This window comes from Aulonocara sp. 'chitande type north' Nkhata Bay, linkage group LG11, assembly GCF_057382095.1.
Source record: "Aulonocara sp. 'chitande type north' Nkhata Bay isolate Kocher_YH1m ecotype deep benthic linkage group LG11, A_spYH_male_GT1.1, whole genome shotgun sequence".
Taxonomy (NCBI): domain Eukaryota; kingdom Metazoa; phylum Chordata; class Actinopteri; order Cichliformes; family Cichlidae; genus Aulonocara; species Aulonocara sp. 'chitande type north' Nkhata Bay.
The window spans coordinates 27256417-27275861 of NC_141354.1; the positions used below are offsets into that span (position 1 = coordinate 27256417).

At 42.3% G+C, this 19445-nt stretch overlaps 1 protein-coding gene across 1 annotated transcript; it reads right to left on the reverse strand.

The window, feature by feature from the left end:
- pklr (pyruvate kinase L/R) lies at positions 1-18342 on the reverse strand. The gene is made up of 12 exons (XM_086311658.1): positions 18108-18342; positions 12009-12173; positions 11326-11417; positions 10638-10769; positions 8935-9121; positions 7448-7721; positions 6538-6688; positions 5579-5731; positions 5299-5465; positions 2572-2638; positions 438-552; positions 1-349 (listed from the first exon to the last, which is right to left on the reverse strand). Exons 1-12 carry the CDS (start codon positions 18127-18129, stop codon positions 219-221), a joined length of 1656 nt encoding a protein of 551 aa, XP_086167784.1. The 5' UTR covers positions 18130-18342; the 3' UTR covers positions 1-218.
- Positions 18343-19445: the final 1103 nt, after the last annotated feature.

Below are 19445 nucleotides of genomic sequence, written 5' to 3' on the forward strand. Positions count from 1 at the left end.
TTAAAGTCAAGTTTTATTTGAAGGGAGTCATGGGTACATTCATATGAGCGGTTATTAGACCAGGTGTTTCCGCATAATAACCTCAAATTTTAAGTAGAGTGTTTCTGCTGCTTTCGACAGAGGTTATTGCTTCGATTTTAGGGGTGGTTCTTTGGCTTTTTGGTGCATTAAAAGATTTTAAAGGCTCTCTTAATGAACCTCCAGCAACTCTGTTAGATTTAGAGTCCAGTGAGGTCATGTTGTTGCGGGACATTCACTGCCCTCATAATGTTGGTGTGACCAGACCCTGGGATCCAGCCTGTCATCACAATCACCATGTCGCCGGACTTGAAGAACCCTCTTGTTTTCCCTGTGGTGTTGGAGAGATAAGGGCATGTGAGTAATATGGCTTATATTATATAAGAACTGCAAGCGGGCTGAACAGAGCACAGACTGACCAATTTCCATGCCAAAGTTGACCCTGTTGTCCACATCATCAGCCCACACAGGAGCGGGCAGAGGGTGGAAGAGGGCAGGAAACACGCCTCGTAACAGCTGAGACTGACGGGTGACCTGACAAAGAGAAAAAAAAAGAATAGGTACATTATAAAATAACTGCAAGTTGCTTGGTGGTTATTGATTTTTATAGTCTGTCAGTCTGTTGATCCCCCGATATATTTACCAGTAAAAACAGGAATGCAAACAGACAATGTGACAAAGAGGAGTGTATAAATATACAATGAAGGCTAACTGGGAGACTGGGAACAAGAGAGGAAGAAAACAATCATACAGACAGGAAGTAAAACAGAAAACAACACAGCAAAGAAAAAAAACTATCAAAATCAAACACAAAATAATAAAATACACATATGGAGCCCGGAAGGCTCATATTGGACATACTGTGGTCTTTTCTAAAGTTAGCTATACATCAAAATAAGATTCCTGCAGGTATATCTGTTACGATTACTGTTGAGCAATTAAATGCATTATAATTAGATGGTGGAAATCCGAGCCTCCAACATCGCACGTGTGGTTGAATAGGATTTGGAAATCTGTCTGATTGAACAAATAACTTCAGAAAGACGTATTTATCAGGAGATGGAGACCTATTTTTACATTTAAAGAAGGAAGAGAGAGGACTATGAAAGTATGTCAGAATGAGGCAATTTTGTTTAAAATATGGTCATTGTTATATTCATTTTTTTGTGTATCCTTTTATTTTTCTTTTCTTTTAATTAATATTACTGAGAAAAATGAAACATGCCAATTTTGTACTCTGTCACCACAATTTTATTGATACTAAAAGATGACCTGTGATTGATCAAAAAGTGTGGACGTCATAATAATGGACGTCAGGGGGAGCTGCCTTCATTTCAGTGACCAGCCATAGTGTGGGGTTATTACAGAGCATTCACATGTGCTCCATCAAATTTGACCCTGATTATTGCTTTGACATTATTGGAAACCATGATTCTTTTTTTAAAGACCGTGTAACCCACTTTGATCACTGGTCTTAGAACAAGAAAGTTCAATAAAACAGAAATACAGTCGGTAAGAAATACTCCAGATTGGTGATACCAGTCTGACAACACTGTCACAATTTACCACGACAGACAGCAAAAGTGGACATCGCACACTAATCACTTTTGAAAACAGCGAGATATCATCATCTAAGCCAGACCTTCCCAAAGTGTGGGGCCCGCCCCCTAGGTGGGGCGCAGAGCCATTGCAGGGGGGGCGCGGCATGAAAAGGGGGAAAAAAAACAACCATGGGGCTCCCACACAAACGCAAAGCAGGAGATGAAGCATCGCTGAATATGCTTCCAAACCAACTTCATTCTAAGCCAAAGACTAGAAAATATGGTGAAGGATATCTTCTCTTTGGTTTCACCTGCACAAGTGCCGAGGTAGGTCTCCCCTGCAGAATTGGTCTTTCCTGTGTCGGGAGCACCGCTGGGCTCTCCAAATCACAGACAAACAGTATCCCACATTCTTGATTTTTAGTTCACAAACACTTGTTGTAATGACTAACTACTCCTGACATTTCGGAGATGTTAGCTCTTTATACAGTAAAGTTAATCTGACTATCTGCCATTGGCGCACAGCTGACGTGAAAAAAGGCACATACCTTTGACGTTGCAAGAACTCTGTATTCCTCGCCCACACGTAAACGCAAAAAATGAGTTTTAAAAAATCTCCGTTTTCGGCGATTCAAAACGCCGTTTACGTGTGGACGAAACCGCTGCATTTTCAAAAATACCCGTGTAGGTGCAGACGTAGCGTAAAAGAGTTAGTAGTTTATTTTCTTACTACCTGCAGATTACTTGTATTTGCTTAACTGTTTACTAAATGTTTGAGGTGTGAAATAAACCGCAATTGAGCAAAATATGGGTGTGTGTGGTTGGAGGATGTGTTTGTGCGTGCAGGGGGGGGGGGGGGGGGGGGGTGCAAATATTTTTCTGTAAAACAAAAGGGGGCCCAGCGAAAAAAGTTTGGGAACCACTGATCTAAGCCACGTTTTCATGGTAAGACAAATGCACCAGGTGTCAGCACAAAAGTAATATTTCTTTTGGTTCATAGAACAGACTGTACCTGTGGGCTCCTGGTGACGGCAATGATCGGACAGCGAGGGCGGTACCTGGACAGGAGATGAGCTGACCTGCAGAGAAGAAGTGCAAAGTTAAGGAAGGAAAATAAATTATCAGTGATGGCACGCATGAACAACACTTTCATACTGAGGGAAAAATGAAAGCAGCATCACTGCTCCTTGGCATAAGTCATACAGGACTCTTTTCTTCCAAATATAATAATAATAACTCGCTTTTTGTGATTAAAGCTGCTGTCTTCCATGATCCGTTATTAATCCCGCTTTCAAGGTCATTTAGACCGCTTCCTCTCAACATCTTAAAGTAAAATCGGCACTTACTCATCAGCTTAACACCCAGAGCACAGTAGGATATCAACTAAACAGATACCTCTCCATTTGTTAGTTTCTTCACTCATTTATAGAAGCTTTTGCTTTTAAGACTGTCTGCTGTCTATGAATGTGAGAATCTTATGTGCTTACACTTTTGAAATATATTGCAGACATTACAGATAAACTATTTTCTAATCAGAATTAAATCTCACAGTTTTAATATCTGATATGTTATGGTTGTATGTTTACTTAGACATAATGGCTAAACTAATTGGAGATCATTCTAGTGTATTTTTATGCACATTTTGGTAACAGGAGGTACGTGTGTGTCCTCCTGTGTGCACATTTAATATATGTGAGACGGGAAATCTCACATATATTATATAAAGTACAAAATACACAAAAACAGTACAATGAAGCCCCATAAAACCCAGAAGATGCACAAGCAGCAAACATTACTGCAATATTCAGCCTGGACCTTTGGGATAAAAGAAGCTGCAAACTTTAAAGAGCCTGTGTTATATGTTTGTTTGGAGAAGGACAAATAAACTTGTTTCTAGCATCTACAAGGACGAATACAGAAATTATTAATCCAAGTTCCTCTTGGATGGCTGTAGCTCAGGTGGCAGAGCAGGTCAGCCACTAATCAGAAGGTCGGTGGTTCGATCCCAGGCTGCATCCTGGCTGCATGCCAAATATCCTTGGGCAAGATACTAACCCCGTGTTTGCCTACTGGTGGTGGTCAGAGGGCCCGGTGGCGCCTGTGTCCGGCAGCCTCGCCTCTGTCAGTGCACCCCAGGGCAGCTGTGGCTACAATGTAGCTTGCTATCGCCAGTGTGTGAATGTGTGCGTGAATGGGTGGATGACTGAATGTAGTGTAAAGCGCTTTGGGGTCCTATGGACTAGAAAAGCGCTATACAAATGCAGGCCATTTACCATTTTCCAATCCAAGGTCACCGGAGTGCCGGAGCCTATCTCCTACACCCTGGATAAATCTCCAGTCTGTTGCAGGCCTCACAAAAATTACAGACACATTCGCACCTGCATACATCACTAACACGTGTGCAAGCACAGGGAGGTCCAGGCTGGATTCAAACCCCTTTTTACTATGAGGCAACAGCGATACCCACAGCACCACCATGCCGCCCAAACAATGATAATATATTTATGTTAATTATTTTCAAATGGTTTTCCAAGTGCCCACTCCGGGTCAGGGACGAGACCCTGCCCCAAGTGGATGAGTTTAAGTCTTGTTCATGAGTGATGGGAGAAGGGAGCGGGAGATCGACAGACGGATTGGTGCAGTGGCTGCAGTGATGCGGACGCTGTACCGGTCTGTTGTGGTGAAGAGAGAGCTGAGCGTAAAAGCGAAGCTCTCAATTTACCGGTCAATCTATGCCCCTACCCTCACCTATGGCCACGAGCTGTGGGTAGTGACCGAAAGAACGAGATCGCGGATACAAGCGGCGGAAATGGGTTTCCTCCGAAGGGTGGCTGGCCTCTCCCTTAGAGATAGGGTGTGAAGTTCGGCCATTCGGGAGGGGCTCATAGTAGAGCCACTGCTCCTCCACATCGAAAGGAGCCAGTTGAGGTGGTTCGGGCATCTGACAAGGAAGCCCCCCTGGGCGCCCTCTGGGCAAGGTTTTCCGGGCATGTCCCACCGGGAGGAGGCCCCGGGGCAGACCCAGGACACGCTGGAGAGATTATATCTCTCAGCTGGCCTGGGAACGCCTTGGTGTTCCCCCGGATAAGCTGGAGGAGGTGGCTGGGGAGAAGGAGGTCTGGGCTTCTCTGCTTAGGCTGCTTCCCCCGCGACCCGGCCCCAGATAAGCGGAAGAAAATGGATGGATAGTTTTCCAAATCTAATCAGGCTTTTTAGTTACTTGTGCTAAATATGCTAGCTCTTAGCTTAGCGCTGCAACAGAACTGGAGAGAGAACAACATGGCAGCAAACTCCACCTACCAGCATCTTTCTATTAAACTAACAGGCCACAGCTATAGTCCCGGTAGATCAGCTGATCTCAGTGTCAGGCAACTTTCACACAGACCTCACACAGAGCATCTTATTTAAGTTCCCTAAACATGACCATAGCTTCTTTACATCTGCAAGCTACTTTGCAACCCTCCTCTACCACAGCTTCTCCTTCCATGCCATTTCTGACTTAATCAATGTAATATCTGTTGATGGTTCTTGCTGCTGCTCTTCTGAAACAAACGTAAGATTCTCTTGACTTTAGCGGTTCTGACTGATTTACTGGTTTTTTTTGGTAGGAAACCCTCATCAAACAACAATAAAACTTTGTCTTATGCTATATCGTGACAGTCAGGTGAACTGTCACGATATAGCATATAGCACTGCTAGTTCTGACACATTTATCATGAATGTTAGCTGATATACTCACCTGCCAGTGGTCGTGAGGACTATAATCGCCCCGGCACAGCATTTGAACGAAGACTCCACTGCTCCGATCGCCGTGACCTCCGTGGGGTCAGAGGAGAGAGGAGTGAGGCGGCGCAACTCCTCAAAAAGCTGCTGGTGGAAAATGGCTGCTTCTGCCTCCCTACAGATCTGAGATAGAGCGACAGAGACAGGGAGAGGGACAGACAGAGGGTTAGAGCATTATCAGAGGGCACTAAGTCAGACGCAACCGAACGACACCATGTGCACACAGAAACACACACCGAATGCATCATTGCAACTGACTCCACAGGAAACAGTCCCTTGGCGGTTTCTCCAGATAGCATTACACAGTCAGCTCCATCCAGCACGGCATTGGCAACGTCACTGCCCTCTGCTCTAGTTGGCCGTCGGTGGGTCACCATGCTCTCAAGCATCTGCAAATGCACAAAAACACACAAAGACACACATACAATACATTTCAGCTATAACCAAAACGTCTCTATAAGGTACTATAAATGGATTTCACCAATGAGTCCATCAAAAATAAGCCACTCGGAGTCTTTGTATGTCAATTTTTGTTCATTTTGACAAAGTGATATGGGCGAGCACGAAGACAGGAGGTAATGGCTTTGTGGATGGAAGAGATAGGAGTAATAAGAGATCATTTAGACTGAGGCAGACGAGTGCGAGTTAGAGAAATCGTTATTGGTATGCTGGAGACTCAGTGTTATGAGTCAATAAGCGAGGCAGACAGTTGGAAAATGAGCTTGCAGCATAGCCTGTGAGACTGCATTTTTAGTTAAGAAGCTCCGACTAATGCTGATTAGTGCATGTGTGTGGGTGTTGTTTGTGGGCTCAGGTCTCGAGTAGCAAACCTGCTATAACGCTGTCACTCTGAGTCAAGAGCTGTAGCATAAACAAAGTACAGCACTGTGACTCAACATGGCTGCGGGAGTGTTGCACGCATGTGTGTGTGTGTGTGCATGTGTGTAAAAGCAGAGGGGTGTGAAAGAGAGAGAATGTGTGCATCTCTGAAAATGAATTCACTGGACAAGTGACATTATGCACGAGTGTAAGGTTAATGTGTAGTTGGACCCGTTTGACATTCGGCTGGCTGAAACTGCAGTTAAAAGTCTTAATCTCAATATTTCTTCTTTTTCTGTGATTTTTTCTCTCTCTCTCTCTGTGTGTGTGTGTGTGTGTGTGTGTGTGTGTGTGTGTGTGTGTGTTCATCTCTGACCTGTGTGGCACAGATGACAGGCTTCCCAGCAGAGTTGCATCTCCCAATCATCATCTTCTGGGCAATGAAGACTTTTTCCGCAGGGATCTCGATCCCCAGGTCGCCTCTGGCAACCATCACGCCATCGCTCTCAGCCAGGATTTCCTCAAAACTGACAGACAGATTAGAGGAAGGAGTGAGTGTTTGGGCTCAAGAAGAGAGAGTTGGAAAAAGAGCACAAAAGGAGGAATAAGGAAGATTCTACACGTTATCTAAAAACTAGGTCTTCCAATTCAGATTTTTTTTTTTGTCACGCTGCTTTTAGATCTTCAAAAGATATCGAGGATAGCGTAAAATTTTGATTTAAATCCTAAATGATCTGGATGAAATCCAAACTCCTATATGAGCAAAGAACAAAGAGACTGAAAGGAAAAGCAGGAAGCTGTGATGCTGATGTAGATTTAAAAGGGAAAAACACAGCTGCAGGACATCCAAACAGGACGTTTAACACCAAATATTCACAAACAGCTTAACTACTGTTAAGAATTCATCTTTATTATCTAATGTCTTTCTATTAAAACTGCAGTTAAACACTGTCAGCAGCCGGGGAGCAGCAGGACAAAGCATGAGATAAGTAATGGAGGTAAGAAGGCAGGGAAATAAATTATGTCAGGTATATTAATTGGCTGCAATAACTCACATGGACAGCCACAGAGACCGCTTATCATAGATGTGTAAAATCTAAAGTTGACATATGTTTCTCCTTCACTGACAGCTGGCTGTCCACAGGAGCGACAGATCACATCAGCGGTGGATTTAAAAGACCTGTCAAAGTCTCGTTGTGGAAGACTCATGCCGTTAGTGCCTGTTTGGCTAAAAATAACTCTGCAGAAATGGCATTAATTGGAAATTGGATTTTTCCAGGACTCACTTTTGAACTCCTTGCCGGCTTTCCACCTTGCTGATCACTTTAATATCTCGACCATGCGCCCCAAGAGCGCGACGCACATCCTTGACATCCTGGGCTGAACGGATGAAGCTGGCGAACACCATATCGACACCCTGAGCCACGCCGAACCTCAGGTCAGCCTCGTCCCGCGGGCTGACCGACTGCATGCCGATTAGGTCGCAGCCGGGAAGGTTTACGCCTTTACGACTGCAGAGCATCCCGCCTGATTCCACCACCGTGTCCACCCAGTCCGAACCTGACAAGAAAAATGTTGGAGATGCAGGGACTCACAAAGGAGTGGTGCATTGATACTATAAAAACATTCAATAATACAACCAAAAATCAGAGCATGGGAAATTGCACAATTGTTGGATAATAAGGAAAATACATTAGAAGTAATATATAATAATGGAACTCAAGAATCCATAGAAAGATTTAAAGTTATACGTGCATGCAGGGATGAAGGTTTATAGGCCTGTGGACATGTTTGTATCAGTACACTGGCCTGAAAAGTTGCACTCAGTGCATGAGATATATGAGAATGAGCTATAGAAGAATGCACATAAAACTGAAAAACCACCTCGCAGATAGAAAATGGCAAATGTTCACATAATTGAAGACAAAGAAAGCCTTTGGACCGTGGGAGGATAAAGGTGAAAATCCAAACAGGCCCAGGAAGAGCAGAGGGAGATAAACACACAAGACTGTGTTGATACTGTTTTGTTGACCTTTATTTTGGTAAAATTTGATTTGGATCCAAATTTATAGTTGATGGTGGAGAAAAATTGTGGGCTGTGAGTAGGGGGATCAGATCCCAAAAAAGGTAGTCAAATATATTATAACGTATTATTTACATAATATCTGAATGGAACTTTTCCATCTCTCTTGCTAAATAAATATTTGAGCTGCTCTTCTGTCTTGTCCTTGGCAACAGCAGGGACGGATCCATAAATTGGCAAATTTTTCTGACAATTTTTATATTTTTATCAAATTACGACCACACATACTGTGTCCCTTCACACCATAGTTTCTCTTGCGCATTTAAAAAAAAAACAGACAAGGTTTTGAAGGAATTTATGGTGAGCAAATAATCACCAATTCAGAATCTGAACTCCTTCTCTGTTTCTTAGTTGAATAATAGCTTGTAATGCATATCTGAATGGTTTTAGGGTGTCACATAGATGGTCTTTCACCTTTTGAATATAAAATAAGATCATCATTTTATTCTAATTACACATTTGCATGAAATTCATTATCAGCGTACGAATTCTGGCTTTATGTCCAAGCGTGTCCTCAAGCGTCCCAGGGACTGTTGCCAAATTTAAAGAAATAAATGTGTTCGAGTGACAGAGAGACAAATTGAAAACACAGTGCCTCTGGACACAGCTGTCACTGCAGATGTTTCTACAACGGCAATAAGACAGACATGTTTTATGTAGGTTTGCTAAAGTCTGTGTAATGCACATTACCTATATCTAATACTCGGAGTCCAATGAGGCCATCATCAATGTAGATCTTTCCATCCTTCTTGAGAACTTTGGGCAGGTTGGGATAGTCCACCCAGATTATCTTTCCATCTGTCTTGTCTTTGTCACTCTCTGCTGTCACCACGCGCACATTGTTGCCCTTCACCAGCTCCACCTCTTCTTCCACTTTCTGTCGAAACAGATACGAAACACAAAAACCTCCAATTACTGCTCTTGTTGTAAGCAAACATACAGTAGTATTGTCATTTCCAGCAACTGAATTTTCTTAGACACAAGATCTCTGAGTGCTGCTGCAGAAAATCAAAAAAACTGACTGCGTTTGAACCGTGATGAAATCCGTGACTGGTTGATTAAAAGGCGTGCTGTGTTACAAAACGCCGGTGTGTTTTGTAGTGTTTATAATGAGTAGTTCTAGTACCTTATCTGAGAGGGTTTGAGTGGCAGCAATGATGAAAACACAAGAGACTTTGTACTGTACAGGCATGAAACTTTAAAAGGAACACACTGGCTGCTTTGTGCAAAGCATTTGGTATTTACTGATGACGTAACAATTATATTTCCAAATATTTGAGAAGGCAGCACACTTGATGTAAGACAACGACGGACAGAATTAGAAATGAGTACATCGGAGGGACAGCTCAGATCGAGCAGTTTGGAGACAAAGTTAGAGAGACAAGTCTGAGATATTTTGGAAAATTGCAGAGGAAGGATAGTAGAAATACTGGGTGAAGGATTTTGAATATCTTGTGCTCAGGAAGGTGAAAACAGGAAGAACACATAAAAGGTTCATGGATGTAGAGAAGGAGGACGTGCAGGTGGCCGATATGACAGAGGAGGACAGTAGGGATACGGTGAGATGGATGCAGATGGGAGTAGGGAGTAGCCAAAAGAAGATGTTATGTCAAAAAGACAAGAATGGGATTCAAACATAGCATAAGTTTAAAAATTAACAGAATAATCCAAAAATATTTTGCACATTTCTACAAAAAACAAGCAGTCAAAAGTATACATCTCAATGAATAATTCCTAACATGTGTTGAATGTTTTAACATGTTGTTGATGTCCACGCCTGCTATAAATGGCCAAATATAGCATCCACCATCTTCTTAACCACTTATCCAGGTAGGTTTGCAGGAGCACTGAAGGATATCCCAGCTAACATACAACGTGGGTAGTCATTATTATATATAATAATGATTGACTGATTTATTGGTTGATTGATTGGTTGCCATTACATATATTCACCTACATATATAATTTTGTATGCTGTAAATATCTTGTCTGTTAAAAATATAAATGTTTAGTAAAAATAGAGTTATATTTAGCATGTGTTTAGTAACTCAAGTGCACCTTTCAATTAGTCTACCCAGACTCAGATCAAATGCCATGCAGAGTATTTCTGAAGCTAATCAACACACAAGGAGGTTTCCTGCAGCCTGGAGTTATTTGTTCAGCAAAGCAGACAGCAGGCAACAGCAACACGACCAACAACACAATAAGATGATGATGAAAAGGCAGATGAGCACACGCCTACAGCTGTTGTTTTTCCAGGAAAAGTAGCAACCTGTAACAAATGATGTGCTGCACCAAGGAATGGGCTTATTTTCTGCACCTCTTACACCTGACTGCATGTGACTGTTTGATTAGGTTTAGACTGTTTGATAGATGAAGCAAAGCATGCTCACCCCTTTAACTAATCCGGTGCGGATCTCTGGGCCCTTCGTATCCAAAGCGATGGCAACCGGTCGATAGTACAACGGGTCAGAGGTTATCGTCTCCACCGCCTCTCTGATGTTCTTGATGGTTTCACCGTGATACTGAAAGACACAGACAGGGAATCAATACCTGGCTGAGTGGAGAACCGAGGCGTGTGAACACAAATGCGCCACAACATTAAAACCAATAGCCAGTGAAATGATTCACATGGATCATCATCTGTTATCTGTGATGGGTGCTGGCATTTATGTGGCTGTTACTTCATCACAAGCCATGGATGTACCCACTCCCATCCACACATCCCAACTGCACAGGAGCAGCTCAGGGAACACAAGAAACAAAGACTGCAAGGTCTTCCAACTCCCCAGATTACAGTCTGATAGATGCTAAAGCAGCAAGTTGAGGTTAGTATCTTGCTGTAGGATATTCGGCATGTAGCCAGGGATCAAACCACCAACCTTCTGATTAGTAGATGATCTGTTCTACCTCCTGAGCCACAGCCACTCCACAGTGGGTGGCAGATACCACAAAACACCTCCAGATGTTCTTTCTTTACGCCCCTGATTGGTCAAAGGTGTTTTGGTGTCGTGAATAAACAGGCAACATTAACCAGGCGGTTTTAATGTTGTGGCTGATCAGCATGTGTGCCGTACGTACTTCATGTGATCCATGAGAGAAGTTAAGACGAGCGATATTCATTCCAGCCTTGACCATCTCCTGAAGTTTGGGGATCGATCGAGATGCCGGACCTGAAAGGAAAAAAGAGAGTGAATAAAAGAAAAGCAGTTTCAATAATCAAATGTTCATTCATTTGATGTAGGCCCCAAAAACAGAATTTTATTTGTTTTCCATAAAAGGATCTTTAGGTTTTAAACAGCCACAATAAAATTACATTTTGGCTATTTTTTGTGTATTTCCTGATATTTTATTAATAGCCTTATTCATGGTATAATTTGTTAATGATAGAAATTTTTGTTAGCTACAGGCAGACATTAAAATGAACTGTTTGCTTGCCTGTTACTTTATCCCTTTAATGAAAACCCTTCAGGGAGTGATAAACAAACCCATGTCCTCGCGAGGAATCAAAACATCATCTGGAAAGCCAGAGCCAGAGCCAGATGACTTAGGAGCCGTTTGTATAGTGTATTTCCTTCTAATTGTTTTTCATCTTTTTCTGGACAGCAAAAGCTTCAAACTACATCAGCCAAAAAGCCTTGCCAACAAGCTAAAGACCACCCACCCCCTCCAGACGCTGGCTTTCTGACACGGAGCCAACGATGACACATAACAGTTGTCAGACAACAAACTTGAAACTGAGACTCACTGTCTGTCACACTCACCGATGGTGCAGATTATGCTGGTGTTGCGCGCTGTGATTGGCTCCTGGTTGATGTCCAGGAGACAGAGATGCTCCAGGAAGGTGTCAGCCATACTGGCGTCAAGCTGCTGGCGTTGGATGAAAGAGTCCGGCAGTGTCATCACATCGGAGTAGCGCCTGATGCGAGCTATAATGACAGAGAAACGCTGTCAGTGGGATGAAGTTGAGTCATGAAGCTCTACTGCCAACTGCACCTGTGAAAACCAAATGAACCGAACACTTCCGACCGAACGAAGCGCACAATTTCAGTTTCAATAGCAAAAAGGAACAACACAGAATATGCTAACATTAAGAGATAAAACACAACACATACAGACCTGACATTAACTGCCACCAGCAGGGGTCACAAAGGTTTAGATGCTGGTATATTCAGCCGACTTATGAGTCACTACTGCGAAAACTATACACAGCTGCTCTGCTGATACGCTATACTTTACAAGCAGAAAAGTGGCATTTGAAAACAGAGACGACGACTGATAATATGGAGGCAACATAAAGGTTTTTATGCTGACATTTGAAGCTGGAAGCAACCGTTTAATTTAAGGCTGGTTGTTTTTCATGGACCAGAAAGGAAGAGATAGACAGACAGACAGACAGACAGACAGACAGACACACACACACACACACACACACACACACACACACAGTCTCTCTATTGGATACAGTATTTACAGTCACTGGGACTGAAAGGAGCCAAGGTTGCATTTCTGTTGTTACCCGCTCTGTCAGCTTGTGAAGCACAATAAAAACAAATCCTCCAGAAGCAAAAGACAAAGGAGTGGATGGATGAGCAAAAACCACATACCAGCAATAACGACTGTCACCACCGTAATGGTAATCGGTTGAACTATAAAGCTGTTATGGCAAACATCAGCATTCTTGTGCACCCCCGTACATTTGATGAAATGTTCAATGTTTACTCTTACTTAAGCTCTGCTTTTGAAGTATCTGTCAGTCTGACAGCTGCTGCTGCTAGAAATGAAACTGCAAGAGTCAAGAGAGCGAACCAGACCAGTAAAGTTATGGGCATTAAAATCAATTCAACCAGCTGAAAATCTAAAGCAGTCCTTTATAGATCTGAGGTAAACCAGAGAACTTGGCTCATAAGTCTACAGTTTCATAATGATGAGTGCAACCTTTCATTTGATCTGTTGATGCTATAACATCTCGATTATATCAATTTTAAAAGAAAGCTCTGATTTTGTAGATATCAGCGTATCTGGAGCCAACCCCAGCCCCCTCTCAAGCCTTTCCCAAACCACAGCCTCAATTCATGCTCAAGCCATCTGCCATTATCTACTAGATATGCTGTTCAACCTATATGTAAGTAGGATGTTGTCCCAGCTAGTGAATTACTTTTTAATTGTTTGTGGTGGGTCGTCTACCAATCGGAAGGTCGGTTGATCGATCCCCAGCTTTCACAGTCTATATGTGGAAGTATCCTTAAGCAAGCTACTGAACCTCGAGTTTCCCCCAATCTAGGCTTATGTGTGTGTGTGAATGTTAGATAAAAGTACAAAGTAAAAGATGCTGTGTGAATGTATGTGTGACTGGGTGAATGAGACTGGTAATAAGTGCTCAGACTAAGTAGAAGGTTTCTATATAAGTAGCAGTCCATATACCAATAATCTACGCAGTTTGAGCCATGTGCTACTCACACTGGGAAAATACCAGTAGGTAAAGCCTTTCAGCACCTTATCCCAGTGACTCCACAGCCACCAGTCTCTATGGCATCACTGAGCATCAACCTCGAGGGCTGAACAATGAACTCAAAGCTCAAGTGTCTAATCCTGCAGCTCATAAAAGAGCCGCTTGAATCTGGCTACAAAAGCACATCAATCTCCATTTCCCACTTAAAGTGGGCTGGGGCCATCCTGAACTGCGTTCTGACACCTTCGATCCAGTGAGCAATTAAATCTGATTGGCAGTTTAATGCAAACTACTGTCGAGCTTCAGCTCATCCCTCAGAGACAGTTAAATTACTAAATGGGGCCACCTGCACACCGCCTTCTCATCTCTGTCATGAATCCATGCATGTAGTTTATAACGTGGCCACAGTAAGGGAAGCAAGCATAAATGGATGAATTTTTAAAGTAGGCAAATTAGAAAGATGAAGAGAGCTATTAGAAAGAAAGGACAGGATGGGAAGACAAGAGATTATTTTCAAAGGTAAAGACTGCTCAGCAAGTGAGTGGAAACTTCCAGCTTACATGCAGTATCCCCGCTCTTGTTAGAATTTTTTTTTAACCAAGCAGAGGATCTGCTGAATTCGCCTGGTTATTTCATATAGAGTAAGATCTATGACAACAAATACATGATAATCATTCCATGTTTTTCAGAGGTGATGCAGGACATTAAGTGCAGGTTAAACTGGGAAGTCTGCAATACTGTGGCTCAGTTAACTGTGATGGACCATGTTAGATTGGTACAAGACAGACTGTGGTATCCATGGTCACAGCTAGTTAGTCATGTTAGGTCATGGGTTGCAGCAGAGAGAGAGAGATGGTGCTGAAAGAATTTTGAATTGAACCCTATGAGAGAGCTCTGAAAAAATGATAGCAGAAGTATAACTTTCATAAGAGCAAGGTTTTAAACCCTTATTCGTGGGCAGCAATTGGGTGAATGTTTAAATTTTATTATTCAGATTTAACTGGATATTTTATACTTTATGGTATGAGATACCAGTGCTAAAAATAGAAGAACACACAGTGGATCGCCCAGAGTTCCGACGGCAAAATTATCAAAGCAGTGAGGGGTCATTCTGACAGACAGCAGAACAAAAAGCAGCCAACATCCAAAGAAGAGCTTTGAAGGTCCTTCAAGAAGCCTGAAGAATTATTTCGTTACTACTTAAAGAAATTACAAGAAAGGTTGCCTAGGGTAGCTCAGGCTGTGTTGAAGAATAAAGAAGGTCATACCAAATATTGACTTTCAATTGTGTGACACTTATACGCTGGACCTTGCTAACCAACAAAAAACAAACAAAACAAAACAAGGCAAAAGCCATAGCACCAAACTAAAGGCTTAAAAACAGGACTTTCTGAACACATGGGTGGCTACCTTCATCTTTTATAAACAGTTTATAGGCTGCGCCAACTGAGAGTATTATACAGGGAATGGAGCCCATTTCTTTCATTCAGAGCATTGTGGTACCTGACTAAGAGCTTTGTGCCAGTACAATGGAATCCATTTTAAAGGATGTCACAGTCAGTCGAGCTTGCAATTTCGGCCATCACAGAGACTAAAGAGCGTGAGGATGAGAGGTGAGTCCGACATAAGGTTTGTGTGAAAAGGTGAGGACAAAGACGGGAAAGAAGACAAGAGAAAGAACAGTGCACACATCACAGAAGAGCCACATTTTACAAGGTTGTTTTGCAACTGTCTAAAGGTTGTTTGCTGTTTTTTTAAATAGTATGCGTCAGTTATCAGTTTAAGGACTACGCCGTGAATGGACAAACAGAAACATGCAAGGACATAGTTTGCACTCTGCAAAGGAAATTCCCTGGTAAAACCAGTGAATGGCGGTTTTGTAGAATAATGTGAACTTGCAAAACTCGTCTATCCTGTAGATTCAGTGTCTGTCTGCGTTTTCTATTTCTCTCCTCTCCACTTCCCTGTGACCCAGTTCTGCCGCACTGCTGCACACATCATTACGTGTCCCACTGAGATCCTCTCCAGACACGTCCCAGAGAGTACACATGGAAACACACACATGCAATACATCCACCTGCAAACATCCAGACAAATGTACACACACGCAGGCACCTGTTACTGGAAGGCTGACTATAAATAGACATTAGGTCAAAGACACTAAACTTGAAAAGTATCAGTCAACACTGAGGCTTCATGACTGATTAAAACCAGTTATGGGTGTAACCCCAGTATACCAGGAATGAGCTGCACTTGGTCACATTTTCGGAGTGTTTGTGCAATCGATCAGTGAACCCACGGTAAGAGTGCAGCTATTTATCCAACTGCGGCTGCACTGAAGTTCAAAGGCATTTGACATCTGACTGTTATGCAAGTGAAAAAGGACATAATGCAAAAACGTGACACTGCACAATCAATGATATTACAAAAAAGGGATTATTTAGTATTTTTCCATCAAGATACAGGTTATCAATCACACGCAACATGTCTTGCCAGTTCATATTAAACACTAATCCATAGTGCTAGTACCAAGTTGGACATCGCATGCACTGACAAAGGTACTGGGAACATTCCAATGTTGCAGATTTGTCCTCATCTGCCTCAGCTCAAAGGTGCTCTATTGGATTGAGATCTGGTGACTATGAAAGCACTTGGAGCACACTGAAGTCCTTGTCATGTTCAAAAAACCGATTTGAGACAACTTCAGCTTTGTGGCTAGGTAGGCTGTGGTGTTTAAACAATGCTCAGCTGGTACTAAGAAGCCCGAAGTGTGCAAGAAAATATCCCCACACCGTTATACCAACAGCAGTCTGAACCATTGCTACAAGGCAGGATGGACCCATGTTTTCACGCTGTTATTGCCAAATCTGACATTAACATCTGAATATTGAAGCAGAAGAGCGTCAGAGGAGAGAGACTCATCACATCAAAAAGACTGATTGCAATGTTTGTTTCCAATCTTCTACAGGCCAATTTTGGTGAGTCAGTGTGAACTGTAGCATCGGTTTCCTGTTCTTTGCTGACAGGAGTGGCTCTCAGTGTGGTCTTCTGCCACTTCAAGATACCACTTTCAAGGCTCTCTTCTCCATTCTGATGCTGAGGTTGAACTTCAGCAGGCCTCACTCCTTGGTGGCTGCTTATTGGGGCCTGGAGCCTGGGGCTCGCTCGGGCCACTTTGGGGTGGGGTGCCCTCGGCCTCTCGGCCTGGGGCTCGGTCACTCAGTCACAGCTGGCTGCCGGCGGAGCTCACGGGCGCGTCACTGCAAACCCCCCCCCCCTGGCTTCTGCTCCACGGCTGCTGAGCGACCCCTCATCTGGGACTCTCCTCAGCTCTTTCTGGGACAGTGGCGCAGCTGCCTCTCTGTTAGTCTTCCTTGGTCTCTTGTGTTCTGAGGGCCTCTGGATGTCTGGAGTCTTGATCTCCTCCATACCTGCTTCATGCTCTGGTGGGCGGGGCTGTGGCTCCCCACACACTCTAGCAGATCATTACATGAAGGAACCTTTTAAATACAAGCGCGTCCATGCTAACAGGTGTACACACGGGTGCTCACACACACAAACTACACCCTTTTTGGCTCCTACCTTAAAGCACACTGTGTGCTGTCGATATTACGTGCTTCACAATAATGTTTAATATTTAGTATTTACTGTTATATTCCCATAGATCATCGTGATGTTGTTTATTGTATTGCTCTCATTTTCTTCTGCTTGTTTTCTTTTTTCTTTCTCAACAGGTGATCCAGGTGATTGATATATGTATTTTTTTTGTCTGCTTATTTAGTTGTTTTTTGTTTTTTTGCCCTTTATCCTCGTCCCTCTTCTCCGCTGTTTTTTCCCCCTCTTCCTTTCTCACTTTTCTTTTCCTCATTCAAGTCTGTCCCGTATCTAGCAAGTGAAAATAAAAAATAAATAAAATAAACAATAAAAGGTGAATCAAATAGACCATTACGGCAAGGCTGGGATGGTCAATTTGGTAAAGTAAATCCGTTGGGCATCTTTCTTCGCCTTTAGACAATAATTCTGATGGCAAAAGAACCAAACGGGACAGGCAAAAAAAAAAGAAGAAAAAAAAAGAACTTCAGCAGGCCAACTTGATCTTGTCTAAATTTATCTCTATCTGCTGAAATAGCTCAGTTGGAAAAGCGTTAGATGGAAGATCTAAAGATCCCCGGTTTCAGCAATTAGGAGTTACCCTTAAGCTTTTCTCCCCCCAAGATTAATAAGTTAATGTGTTTCTAAATGTACTAAATTGTTGTCATGTGGTTGGCTGATTTGATTATTGCAGTGCAAAAGTGAGAAGTTGAGCAAGTGTTCCTAATAAAATAGCTACAAGTGTAAAACATTCAATACATTTTCATTAAAATAAATAAAATCAAGCTAAACCTGTATGAGAATATATGAATGTGCTTACCCATGTTGAGCAACCCTTCCATTATAGATCCAAACCTACTGTTTCACTGTCCGATTCTTTCTCCAGTCTACTTTTGTTTTAGGTTCTCTTGGATTTTGTTGTGTAATTTATTTTCTCCCAATTTCTCAATCCAATTCCTCTGTCTTTGTCCTTTACAGCGCTAATGTTATTGACTGGTCTTGTGTCACCTGAACAAGCCTGTTCATGTCTCTTTCATTCATCTTTCTTTCGCCCCTCTGCTGCCCCCTCATCTATCTCTCCTCCCACTCACACCATCTGGACTGGGTCCACACAGCATGCAACAGTTGCATGATTGGGCTGAGTTAGCATAAGAGAGCCAATCTGACCTGGCTACAAATGATGCTAAAAATGGAAAATCTTTGCCAGACTGGTAAGCCAACAGAGTACACTACAGTACAAAAGGACACCGGTGTCCTGCACCGTTGCAAATTATATAACCCTAACCTTGACCTCAGAATGTGAACTCCAAGCCAAACATATTTACTCATGCTATTATGTATTTGTATAAATTGTCAATGTATTATTAGTAGAAAATAACCAACAATAACTTCTCACTTATAAAGGAAAAGAACTAAATACATGCTTCACTGTAGTTCTTCCAATGGTTTTAGTTTGCTGTAAACAAATTATCTTCAACATTTTTGGAACATTTGAGAACAAATAATTATGCTTAACAAGTAGGTCAGTAAAGAAAACAGTTATCAGTTGCAGCTGAAGTTGTATAACCTGAACTTATAATCTGAACATTTCCAAGAACACCACTTTAACATTATTTCAGTGCGTCAGCACCATGAAGACTTTGCTGGAGATCCAGGAGGTCCCAGGATAACTGGTCACTTTTACATTGCACAGACCCCGTAGCTATAGTTACAGAGTTAAAAGGAAAAACGCTACACCAAGCAACATCATCCCAACTGTTTAATTTTATTAATACTAGATTCTGTTTTCTGATGGAATTAAACAAGAAACCAAAATAAGAAAAAAAGTTTACAGCTGGAGTAGAATAAACACCATCCACAATCTGGCATTCCTAATTTATTTCTTAATAATTCCCTATAGCTGATCTGTTGGGAGCAATAACATAATTAAATAATTATCAGCACACGACGTATAAAGCTTTTGCAAAGAAATCTCTCAGAGTAGATATTGGGCCTCTTCTTGCTTCTCGCATGCTTAAATGGATGTAAATGTTATTCCCTCTTTCATAGTGTTTATTCACAACAGCAGCTATTAGAAATCAGTAGGACTGATAAGAGGTGTTATTGAAGACTAAGACTTTGAAAAATGAGGTTACACGTAGAGGCGACGTGGCTTGTA

What these genes read in the sequence shown, in the direction of transcription:
- pklr (XM_086311658.1), bottom strand. Translation starts at nt 18,129, where the DNA reads ATGGAAGGGTTGCTCAACATGG. An exon ending in TCTCTCATGGATCACATGAA is followed by an intron (nt 10,770 to 11,325) that starts GTACGTACGGCA and finishes TGTGTCTTTCAG; the next exon opens with TATCACGGTGAAACCATCAA. An exon ending in ACTCCGAGTATTAGATATAG is followed by an intron (nt 7,722 to 8,934) that starts GTAATGTGCATT and finishes TTTTCTTGTCAG; the next exon opens with GTTCGGACTGGGTGGACACG.